We start from the raw sequence: 11,926 nt of genomic DNA on the forward strand, positions 1-11,926 counted from the left end.
ACCAGGAAAGTCAGAAGAGAATTTCTATTGACTTCACTGAAAGCAGGATCAAGCCCTAAATATCACAAATCAATGGAGAAGCTTTGGCCATTCCAAACCAGGGCTAGTTTCTCCCTTGCCACAGCAATGGGGTTCATCACTGAAGGCATCAGACTCACAGGCCCAGACAGCAGGGGGACTCCAGCAGCCCTCAGTTGCCATGATAAAACATACAGAGGGAGGTAATGTGGTTCCAGTTCTTAAATGACATGGGGGAATCAGCACTGCTAATTTGGACTGAATTTTGATCCTCAACAATTGCACGGCACAAAGGCAACCTCACTTGTGGCCTCTGAGTTTCTTCCATGCAGGAGCTAGGGGGGGACATCAAGAGGGACTTCTTACCATCACTGGAAAAATAATGGCAGCCACAGTAGACTTGAGGACCCAAAGCACAGCCAGGCAGAGCATCTGGATGAAGGTAAAGAGGTGGACTCGGCGCAGGGGCACGTGACGAAGGTAAATTAAGTCAGGCTGGTGCTTAGCTGGCATAAGAAGAAGCTGCATTCTGTCCATGAACTAAAATGGAACACAGATCAAAAACCATATAGTGAGAGACCCCAGGATGGATCATGATACCCAGATTATGAACATGGATTTTACACATCATCAGGGGATCTTATCTTTTGTAAAGAAAGCCCAGGATCCTGAGGTTTCCAGATTTCAATCCACTGGCGTTTATTTTTCATATTTCATTTTTCATAATCCCCCAATTTCCTGTTAGGGATTATGTATAGCATAGTTCAAACCATTTTCTCTTCTAAGGCATAACACTGCATTAGGTTGCACCCTCCACAATGCCACTTATGTCATACCCCAAAATCAGAGCTCAGATGAGACTATTACCTGTGTGTGACAAAGACCTTCCCACAACAGTCAGTGCTGCAGACCCTAAGTGTTCAGAAATCATAAAACAAGCCCCAAAACTCATGAGATTTTTACAAAATAATAATAATAATTTTTTAGTTATTTGAATTCCCTTCTTGGTTCTTAGACACAGATCTACAAAGTAATGCAAGCACCTGACACCCAGAGAATACTCACATAATTACTTGACTCTTGCAGTTGCAGCTGCAGCTGAAAGAACACCAAGTCTCTCAATGCTTTCAATAAAGTGCTGAGAGCTAGAAACACTGGGCCCAGTAATGTAATGATGGGTTAGTGAGCAGGGCATGAACCCCAGGTGTTGCCTAAGGGGAGGAAGGGAGGTACCAGAACGGAGCTAAGGAGGGCACTTTACTCTCCTGTCCCCCTATCCTGCCTTTCCTCCCATGGTCTGCACCTTCCCTGCAAAGGCTCCAACTCCAGTAACAGTGAGGTCAGAGAAGTGATGGTAGCATGCACGGGAGGAGTAATGGCTGGTGATTCAGTACTGCTGGAGGGAGATATCACCTCCTTTTTGGTATTGAAGACTGTTTTTTTTTGGTATTTGACAAACGTCAGTGGCAAAAAATGGAAGTGACATTTCTCTCAGCAGCAGCAAACCTCTGGCTCCTGCCTCTGCTCTACCATCACTGCTCTGCCTTCTCTGCTTTTGGAGCTGGAGCCAGAGCCACAGAAGGGAAGATGCAGGGTATAGTGGAGGGAGTACAGTAATGACCAGTTACACCTCTAGCTGGACATGCTACAACTCTTGACTCCTCACAGTCTACAAAGAGTGAGGGGCTGGTATTCAAAACAGCACATCACAAAATGCATTTAACCTCCCATCTCTCAGCTTCATTCACCTGCAGCAGCTCTGATGTACCTTAAAATAAGACCTGCTCAAAAGTGTGTGTGTATGTATAATTGTTTAAGATCATATGCTGGAAGTGGGCTCTAGGGAAGGCTCAGAGTCAGAGGCATACCATATTTTCTGGCACACTACACCCCTCCCCCCAAGTGAGACATGCACCTTGTTTTTGGAAAGGCAGAATGAAGAAAGAAAAAAGATTTTTCCAGAGTTATGGGAGCTTGGAGCAGGGACAGAGCCTGATATTCAGTTCACTCACTCTCCCTTTCCTGCTCAGGCAAAAACTATCTCAGGCAAAAAACCCTTTTACAGATTAATTGACTGCTTTTGCTTGAGCAGGAAGAGGAGGGTGAGTGAGGGGAGGGAAGGGGAGGCTGCTACACACAGGGGCATGGAAACTTCTGGTTGCTGCCCCACCACTGGCGTGATTGTGTGGCTATGGTGACAAGCATTGTTTTTCTGTCCTTCCAAGTTGATGCCCAGGGCAGCTGCCCCTGTCACCCCATCCTAGTTATACCACTGACTGTAGCTGCTGCTGAAGACTCAGGTCTGTTCCTTCCATGTGGCTACTCAAGGAAAGAGAAGGAAAAGAAGAAGGAGCCATTATACAGCATCTCAATGCTTCTGGTCCATGCTGAAAAACAGCTTCCCTGCTTCAGACACACTCCCCAGTTTTGGAGGACTTTTGGGGAAAGGTACACATGGTATGCATGTAAATATGGCATTCCACTCCTGGGAGTTGGACAGTGTTTCCCTGAACTCAAAGTCTCTTGTCTTACTGTTTGGGGTTTTTTTCAGTGCTGAAAACAAGAACCTGGCAGTGGCTCCCTGGGATTTTCTGTGATATTCCCAGGTGCTGGTTCCTTCTCAAACAGGAGTTTCTGTCTGACATCCAGCAGTACCAGTGGGACACAGCATGGACCGCTCTGTACAGATTGCTCCAACCTCCTCATATTTCACTGAGAGTGGTTCTATGTAAATGTTCTTTCTGGGTTAAAGATAACTGACAAAAGAGAGTGGAGGGGGGGTTAGCCACAATATTCAGAAGTCAGGCAGAAGGTAGGGCAGGGTGATGGTTAGCCACAATAGTCAGAAGTCAGGCAGAAGGTAGGGCAGGGTGACACCTTGCAAAACAGAAACAAATTAACAGCAGACTTGCAGAACTAGCAGCACAAGGAACTATCCAGACAAAACAGCTGTTTACCAAGAAAAGATTTCTGCATCTAGCCACGAAGCCTCTTGCAAACTCTGTAAGGGAGGATGAAGTAAGCAAAACTTCCAAATTTAAATTCTCCAACAGCAATTCCAAAATCCAAAGGAAATATCATCAGTCTATCCAGCCACACTCTCAGCTCCCTTGATGTGTCAGTACTATCATGTGGACTTTTCTTCTGCCCCACTACACAATTCAATAAGTTACCGCTATATGGGGACTTTGAGGCTTTTATCTGCCACCTCTAACAAAAGAAGGATTACCATGACGTGGAGCCATGCAATGACCAATGCACCAAAGACCTGACCCCTACACAGAACAGGAGGAAGAACATCTTCTGGACTCTACTTGAGGGCCACAGCCCTGCTTTGGACCTGTACATAAATTGTTTCTGCCTCTGTGCCAATCCTGAGATTGCCATAAAACAATGCCTATGTTACAACCTTAGTCCTATAGGACAGAGAGCCATACTTGGTCTTAAAAACAACCCTGATATTATCATACAACAGGCTGATAAGGGAGGGTCTCACTATTGTCATGGTCAAAACAGTACATATACAGGAGGCTGAGACCACTCCAACACATAGTTCTACAAAATCCTGACCACGGACCTCACAGAACAATACGGGAGGGAATTACACAGCCTCTTTAAAGACTCTACCTCTGAAAAGCAAGAGAGGATATATACTTTCCACCCTGCACCCCCAGCTGCTCCACTCCTTTTACCCAGGCCAAGCACCCACTTATTACCTAAGATCCACAAGTGTGGAAAGCCAGGATTCCCCATTGTCTCTGGCATTGAGTTTCTGGCTATGTTGAAAAAACAGGTAGTCTCTAAGTGCCATCCTGCCCTACCTTCTGCCTTACAAAAGAGGAAAACTAGTTGTGTCCTTTTCTGCTGGACAAAGAAGCCTTGAAACAGTTTTATTACCAAGAAAAATAAAAATTCTCTTACTTTTCTTATTTGCATTAGAAACTCAGGTCTTACCAGCCCTATTCTTCCTGGAAGACTCCATGGTTGACCAGAAAACTGTCAGGGTTATGAAGTCAGAAGCATCACGAGGTGAACCCAGAGTAATCTAAGATGAAAGTGCTTTTATTCAGATTGCTTAAAACCTCATTTTGCTTGAATGTGTTAGCACTTAGATTTGATACCTTGGGAGAAAAGTACTCTTTGTTGAATGATTCAACTACCCTTCTTTTCAGTCTCCTTCCTGGGTCATCAGAGAAGTCCTCCAGCAAAAATAGGGAAAACACAAGGCTTCACATGCCTTACAATTGTCAGGTAGTAAAATAAACAAAAGAAACTACACCTACAAAACCCTAAACTCATTTCTGCACTACAATTATGCAGAAAAGGAGACAATTTCAATTTGTCTTTCTTTTGGCTTATCATCTGTAACCACTCCTCCCTCATAAGATTTCCTTGTGTTACTACAGACTCTGGTTCAGTAAACACAAAAGGGATGATCATTTCAACTTCCCTGGTTTGAATATGTACATTGGCATTGTTGTTCTACAGGGAAATTGGTGTGCCAGCTTCTCTGCTCCCTCCCAGCACTGAGATCACTCACACAAACTCCTTCAGACCATGTTTCTATCAGGTCAGTTCTCTTTGGATGGGTGGCAGAAAAAGAAGGGCTGTAATACTTTTAAGACATCTCTATGGCCTTAAAACATCTCCTTAAGGCCTTTCCTGGAAAATATGAGCTGTCAAAAGACCTGGTGTGAATGCTGAATATAGAAATGCTTGATGGGTCAGTGTGGGAGAACAGTCTCATTGGCATGTGTTTGGGATGCTGAAACCTCAAGTGGGCTATGCAGGTCATCCAAAAGGGAGTCAATAGATCCTTTATACCATCCCCACTCTACCTAGCCAGGTATTCCCTCTTAGCCACAAGTGGTCCCGAGCTGCTATTTGTGGAATGTTTTATAGCAAGTGTATATTTATTTTATTTGCACTGTAAAACCAGGGGGTTTTGTTACCCAGGTCCTAAGCTGGCTGCCCAGAGCTGGAAAAAATATAAATAAGCACAATTATAGAAACCTCTGAAACTGGCTTAAAATATCTTTTTGATAAATGAGAATATTGTGATCTCAAGGACTGATGGCTCAGGCCCTTCCTTGCTATATGGCCCATTAAAAATCTTTCTCCTTTCAAATAGGGTAAGCCTCCAATTCTAGCCCTGTAGGCCATAAAACACCAGACATCCAACTGCTATCCAACTGGTTTAGGATAAATATACTCCCTAAAATGCATCTCAGACAGTTTTAGTGTGACAAATGTAGTGGGACTGAGTCTGCCAGCTTTAGTTTGGGTGATTTATACAATGCACTTGTGGTATCACCACTCATACTAAAGCCACACATTAATGCACACACACAAGCAAATTTAAAAATCAGGTTACATGATGTAATATATATTATAGAGCAAAAATGCTACATTCCCCAGATTCACCCCATGCATAGAAAAACCAGACCCTGGCACATTGTCAAGGTGAGCTATGTGGCACAATGGCTGGATTTATACTCACCTGGATACTGCTAAGAGCAGCCACACCCATGTACAGAAAGACACCATATAACACAGGCATAGGAATGTACTGGAAAAAATCAATGCAATGTATTAGCATTGTTTAATGCAGCTCTCTTCATGAAGTTAAATTCTAAAAGCTTTATCTTCCAAATCAATCTTAAAATATGGCTGTTTGGTTTACTTATTTCATTTCAGTTTTAATTTTATGATTATTGCTTAACAGTTACAAAGAAATCAGACTCTGAATATATTCCCAGGCAGCAAAGTTTGTTAAGATAAGTTTGTGACGTGATTAGTTTCTTCAGGAAACAATTTGTAAGACTATTGTGATGATCAAAAACATGCTTAAAAAGCAGGAAACTACCAAAAGATAATGTTTTCAAAACACAAATATTTGAAAACTGGAAATTCTGAGTTAAGGTTCTACAAACACCCTAACTGTCCCCCTATCACACTACATACTATACGATGAAAAAAATCAAAGGTAGCATCACAAAAGTTTTGTCATCTTCCCTATATACGCATGCTTTGTATGTTAAACATGTCAGTTAAATTCTAGTTTTTTGGGAAGAGGTTGTTTCTGTGGGGTTTTTGGAGCTCCTCATTCCAATTGTTCCCCAAGGTATGCCCTGTGCATAGCACAGTGATCAAGGCAAAGAGACATTTGTTGGGGAAGAAACTGCTACACAGACTGGTCCAAAATGCTCAGGCCAGTGATACACATTATCTTGAGGGAGGGTTTGATCCAAGTGAGGAGTGAATAAGACAAATTGAAGCTTTTAGCATTTGTCCCACAGAAGTTAGAATGAAGACATAACTTACTGAGTCTCATCTAGTCCATCCAAACTCTCAGGGCACTGTTTCTTACCATTGCTCTTTCAGTATTTTATCAGCTATATTGTTTTTTTCACACTTTTTAAAACTATATATTGTTATATTTGCTCCCTGCTGTCCATTTTGAATTGTATATGTACATGGTAGAATGCTCCTAATCCTGTCTCGTGATGGAATGATTAGTGAGCAATAACTAGCTGAATGATGAAACATGGAATCGTGCTAGCTCTACTGCTGATATTCCAATACTTTCCCACTCATAGAATAAAGAAGTGAAGTACACAAAGCTCTATTACCTTGAGAATAGGTGCCAAAAAAACAGATGTTCCTGTGAGGATAAAGACCACCAAACCAGTCAGCCTCTGCTCTCTGTGGACAATCATCCTTGCAGTTAGTCACCTGGCATTTCAAGTTTGAACCCCAGCTCTTCCTTCCCTCCCCACCAATGCGTGCCCAGATTCAAAGCAGAGAAGCAGTAGTCAGCTCCAGCACCGCCTAAAAGTAACACTATCTTTCATATCTATTCTACATCTGCTAAGGCTATATTTCTGCTTCACTGCTAGGGCTAAGATGACAATAAAGCCAGAAACTGCGGGCCCTAGGTCAGACAGGCCTGTTCAGTTGCCCAGCCCCACTTTACTAACCTTCTCTGAACCCACCCTGCCACTATTTCTCTGCCTTAATATCAGAGGCATCAAAATAGGGGTTCCAAAAGCAGAAGAAACCAACTCCAAAGAGCTGAGAAGACACATAATGCCACCTGTAGCAGGGCACTGTAAGTGCCTGCCACTTTAAGGGCCTGAGCCAAGCTGCCAGCAGGTGCCTGATTGCAGCAGTCATTTTAAATCCCTGGCTGCCTTTATAACGGGATCAGTTCCCTGGTAGCAGAAGATGAGGCAGCCTCATTGCCTGGCTGCAAGGCTGCTGGTATTCTCCTGGAGGTAAGGGAGGAGCTGTAGGGGATGGCTTGAAGGCTTCTGGTCCTGGGCACCATGTAAAACTGCACCCTGCTGGGAGTGGGTGGCCTGGCGGGGCTCTCAGTGGTGCGGGAGCCCCCAGGAAATGCCAGGCCAGTGATCACCCTGGTGTAAGGTGAGTAGGGGGACTTTAACCCCAGCCTTCACCTTCTGGTGGGTAGAGAGTAACATCTAAGGCTGACACAATGACCTGCTGCTCTAGTGGGGGAGTGAGTGTCCCCATGAGACCCAGGAGCACCAGTCATGGTGTGAACGAGGGGAATACGATCAAAGAAAGGAGTAGTGGCCAGGTAAGCTTTGGGAAGCGCCTGAGCCAGTTGGGGAGAGGCCCTGTAGGGCCAAGCAAGCTCCCTGGACCACCTGAGCTGGGAGTGGGGGAACCCCACTCCATAAATGCAGGCAGGAGGCGAAGACCTTGCTGAGGGACCCGACTGGTCAATGCTGGGGCCAGGACCTAAGGGTCAAAAGGCCCAGGGGCCCACCACGAGGGACGCCTACTATGAGCGAGGGAACTTGGGGTCCCGACTGGGCCTGAGACGGGGCCAGGGCTTATGAAAGCTGAAGGTCCCCATGGTTGGGGGCCACAGCTAATGGGTGAAGGCGAGGGTCCAGTTAACTGCCTGAGATGCCATCTGCGAGGCTTGGGCTGCGGTGTAGGGGTGGTACAGAGCCACAGACATCCCCTAATATCGGGGTGCAACAATGGGCAGCCTCCTGCCTTAATTACCAACTTCTATTAATTACCAACAAGGCGTGGTGGATGAGACAGGTGGGTGGTGTGCCCAGAGGCAGGTGGGGAGCTAGCTGTGGCTAGTAAGGGATGCCCATCTTGCCACACCATCCTCCCAGATATATCCCTGGCCCTAAATCATTGCCTCACTCATGCAGCACAATGATGATGGGCTGTGTAAAGGACTTGTAAGAGCATCTTGAAAAGATTTTGGAACCAAGCTCAGTTGTATGTGAAGTTGTGAATTGGTATGCTATGAAAAACAGTAAGAACAAAATCCATATAGTTAGTACATGCTATAGGGACACAACTAGAGACCTTCCCAGGAGCAAGAGATCAAATCCAGATCTTTCTAGTTAAAAGCAAAGTCCAAGCTGATAGTTACCTTGCACAAACAGATGGGCATATTAATCCAATTCAAGTCCATACACTCATTAATTTTTTACATCCAGAACGCTCCAAAGAACTACCATACAAATAGTCTCAGAGCCTTGCTCTGACAATGCCTGGTGTTCTGGAGGAAGGCAAAACTCCTGAAAGTGGCTGCCCAGCTGTGCAGCCCTGAATTAGAGTAAGGGGAACTTCTGCCTTGACTCCCACATGCAATTGGCCTATAACCTGAAATATGGGATCAGAATGGCTAGGAAGACAAAGAGGCTGTCCATTTCCAAATAACTTCTAGAATCAGATCATCAGTAAGAAACATTTACTCTTCACTCTTTAGTGATTTCTAACAGTGATATCTTGTGAAAAGCCTGCAGCACCCCTGTCGTATGATTCCATGGTCAGGCTGGCACTTAGGATCTGATTGGTATGTTCTCTAAGCTGCAAGGACTGGTCCTGAAACTGCCAAGATTTTTTTTTCTGGGAAATAGCTTTCCACAATACCTGATTCCAAGGAACTTAGGCTGTTCTCCTGGAGCAGAAGTTATGCTTTCCTTTTTCAGGCTGTCCATGTGAGCCAGGGAGATGACAGTGGCAGACACATACCAGGGAAGGCCCATCATAGATGTGAGGATCATCAGCAGAGAAACACAGAACAAATCCAGATGAAAGCCTGCCCCTTTCTGGAATGAGAGATACGTTAGTGCTTAGAGAAGCAGCAGCCTGCCGGGAATGGGGGCTAAGGGTTACAACTTGTTTCTGGTGCCTGCCTGGATCTGACTGATGTTAGCAGGAGCTCTGTATATGCTACCAGGGGACAGAATCTGGCCCTAATAATGGTACATAATAGCACAAAGAGGTTCCATAGCCAGCAGGGGTCACCTCCCCACATGGCATTACAAGGGAGTCAGGATTAGTTGACACATCTGAGCTAAAGTATTTAGCTAAAGGCTGGGGATAAAACATTTTCTGTGAACAGCTTTTGACTACAGGAATTGTTTCCAGGCTAGGACTAACAGGTCACGCTGCTGTGCCTATCTCCAGGCTCTAAACCGTGAAGGGGTTGAGTGTTAATGGTATCAGGTTTTCCTGGTGGGAATCAATGGGGTTAGGTGCTTTTGAAAAATCCCATATGTCTGCACTTTCTTTTAGGAATCTAAATATGTTTATACATCTACTCCTTCAAGATTCTGCATTGGAATGATTAACCACCCAATCAAACTCAGTGGAAGGACAAGTTGAACTAAGCATGTTGGCTCCTGATTAGCTTATGGCACAGTATAAGATTCAGTTGTAATCCAATGAGAATGCACTGGGAACTTTTATGTAGTAAGTGCTCCGTTGCCTTTAATAATATCTGAGCCCTCAGTGGAATCCTATCCTTCTAGGGACAATTAATTAATTGAATGGAATGGTCTATTTTAATTTTAATTAAAATGGAGGAACTCGTTCTCTTTAGGATTTCTAATGTTCTTGTGTTTCTTTCTGTCCATTTTTCTGTAGAAAAACTAACAGAAGAGCCCTCTTTTACTTTGCATGCTCACATGGCAGCTGCCCAGACACTTAACTGCCATTTCTGGCACGTAGATACAGCTTGTGACCCTACTCCTGTGCAGTAGGGTCTGATGCATAAGTGTTCAGAGATCTGCAGAGTATGTGCAATAAGTACTTATAAATAAAAGTAAGAGCATTATAGAATTATGACCAGTCACGCTTCTGTCACAGTCTCTGCCCCTTTTTTGGTTAGCAGGTCATTTGTGTTCTAATCCCAATATCTTGAATTTGTTTTCAGTATTTGGTAGGATTTGCTGTATACTGTGAATCTATCAAGTGTAGAATGTGGGTTGTTCATGAGTTTTTTCAAGTATTTTTCCTTGGTGTGGCAGGTCACTTAAGTCACATTTTTCTGTTTCTTGATTGGATATATTAGTCATTTTAAATTAAAGGATAATAAATAGCAAATAATATATCACAAGTGACATTCCTTCTACTGTGGAATTTCAGCATTCAGACTGAAGTTCCAGAGTTTTCAACATTTTCACAGGTGCCTGCCAGCAGCCCAAGTTCTCAGTAATCATAAAAATCATAGAGTACTAGGGCTAGAAGGGACCTCCAGAGGTCATCTAATCCAACCCCCTGCCTGAGGCAGAATCATAGATTTCATAGACATCAGGGCTGGAAGGGACCTCGGAAGATCATCGAGTCCAGCCCCCCGCCCAAAGGGCAGGAAGTCAGCTGGGGTCATAGGATCCCAGCAAGATAAGCAATCATCCCTATCCAAACCATTTTATGCAATCCATAATTTAAACTCATAAAAGTACCATCATCCCTGACAGAACCTGCCACAAGTAAAGCAGGAGAACCATGGTAGCCCATGTCCTGCTTCGGTAAAAGGTTGTTAATATACACACAAAAGATTCCAAGTAAAGGCTCCCACTACAGAGGAAAGCAAAAACCCCCAAAGGGTCTGTGATAAAAAATGCTTTCTTACCTTGTAGTAATGATGGGCCTTTGAGAGGTTTTGTCTGCATGGGTATGACTTTAAATTGTATATGCAACGAGCCACAGCTGCATCCTTCACTTCCTTACTCATCCCTTACCCTAAGAGTATGAAGGACACAGAATCTACAATAATACCTCAGTTCTCCCATTCATTCAGAATTTTAGGGAAGGGTGACACTAAACAGCAGCCACATCGTGGAATCCACACGGACAAAAGAGTGTGAAGAATCACAGTCAGCATTCATGTGGATCTCACTCTCAGTGACTGTTTTCAGTGCTCCCCTGGAAGGTGGGATAAAAGAGTACTAGGTGCCACTAACTACTGGTGATCGAAACACTGCTATCCTAAATTGTCACCCAACCTTGTGGCCAAGTTCAGGGCATAATGTTTAACAAAAGCAAGGTGATTCCTCCAAATGTCTACCTTGCCAACCTCAGAAAAAGGCAGTCTGAGCTGTGGCAGAATAAGCCTTGATACTTGGTAAGTAAGTGAAGTACATCACATGTATGATAGCTGGTTAAAATACTTTGGCAATGCATTAAGCTACTTTCTGGACCTCTCTTAAAATTGCAGCTTATAGCAACAAAGAGATGCCAAGATTATCTAAATGTTATACTGGGTAACATAACGTAGCCCTTGAAATATCCAAGATGTGATGTTCTGCTTCCCCTAAAGAGAAAAAACGGGTTTTGGAAAGAAAATAAGGTGATTTACAATTTGATTTAAATTAACCTCCCAAACAACTTTCATGAAGATGAAGTCTCAGTACTACCTCTTGCTGAGTAAGGTTGTGAGAGGAGGGTCAGCAGTAAAAGCTGGGAGTTTGCTGATCCACTGGTTAATGACTAGTCATTAACTTGATTTTCTTCCTAGGGTTTACACTCCACTGTCTGTTAATTTGTCACCCACCACACTTTGTTGTTCCTATTGCAGACAGGAAGAATGTCTGCCCTGTTAGTGAAGTCTCTCACTGCCATC

At 43.9% G+C, this 11,926-nt stretch overlaps 1 protein-coding gene across 10 annotated transcripts in view; it reads right to left on the reverse strand.

Moving 5' to 3' along the window:
* SLC4A9 (solute carrier family 4 member 9) overlaps positions 1-11,926 on the reverse strand; it is a 75,280-nt gene that overhangs the window by 8,041 nt on the left and 55,313 nt on the right. For 7 of the 10 annotated variants that reach the window (XM_025205825.1, XM_025205817.1, XM_025205835.1 and 4 more), the window contains 4 exons: positions 8,950-9,128; positions 6,651-6,723; positions 5,519-5,587; positions 385-558 (listed from right to left, as the gene is read on the reverse strand). In XM_025205825.1, the coding sequence (XP_025061610.1) occupies positions 385-558; positions 5,519-5,587; positions 6,651-6,723; positions 8,950-9,128 (495 nt within the window). Of the gene's footprint in view, positions 1-384; positions 559-3,972; positions 4,064-5,518; positions 5,588-6,650; positions 8,315-8,949; positions 9,129-11,926 lie in introns of those variants that run through there. The other 3 variants (XM_025205839.1, XR_003094396.1, XR_003094395.1) reach the window with 3 other exon arrangements.

The sequence above is a fragment of the Alligator sinensis genome, unplaced genomic scaffold (assembly GCF_000455745.1).
Source record: "Alligator sinensis unplaced genomic scaffold, ASM45574v1 scaffold156_1, whole genome shotgun sequence".
NCBI lineage: Eukaryota > Metazoa > Chordata > Crocodylia > Alligatoridae > Alligator > Alligator sinensis.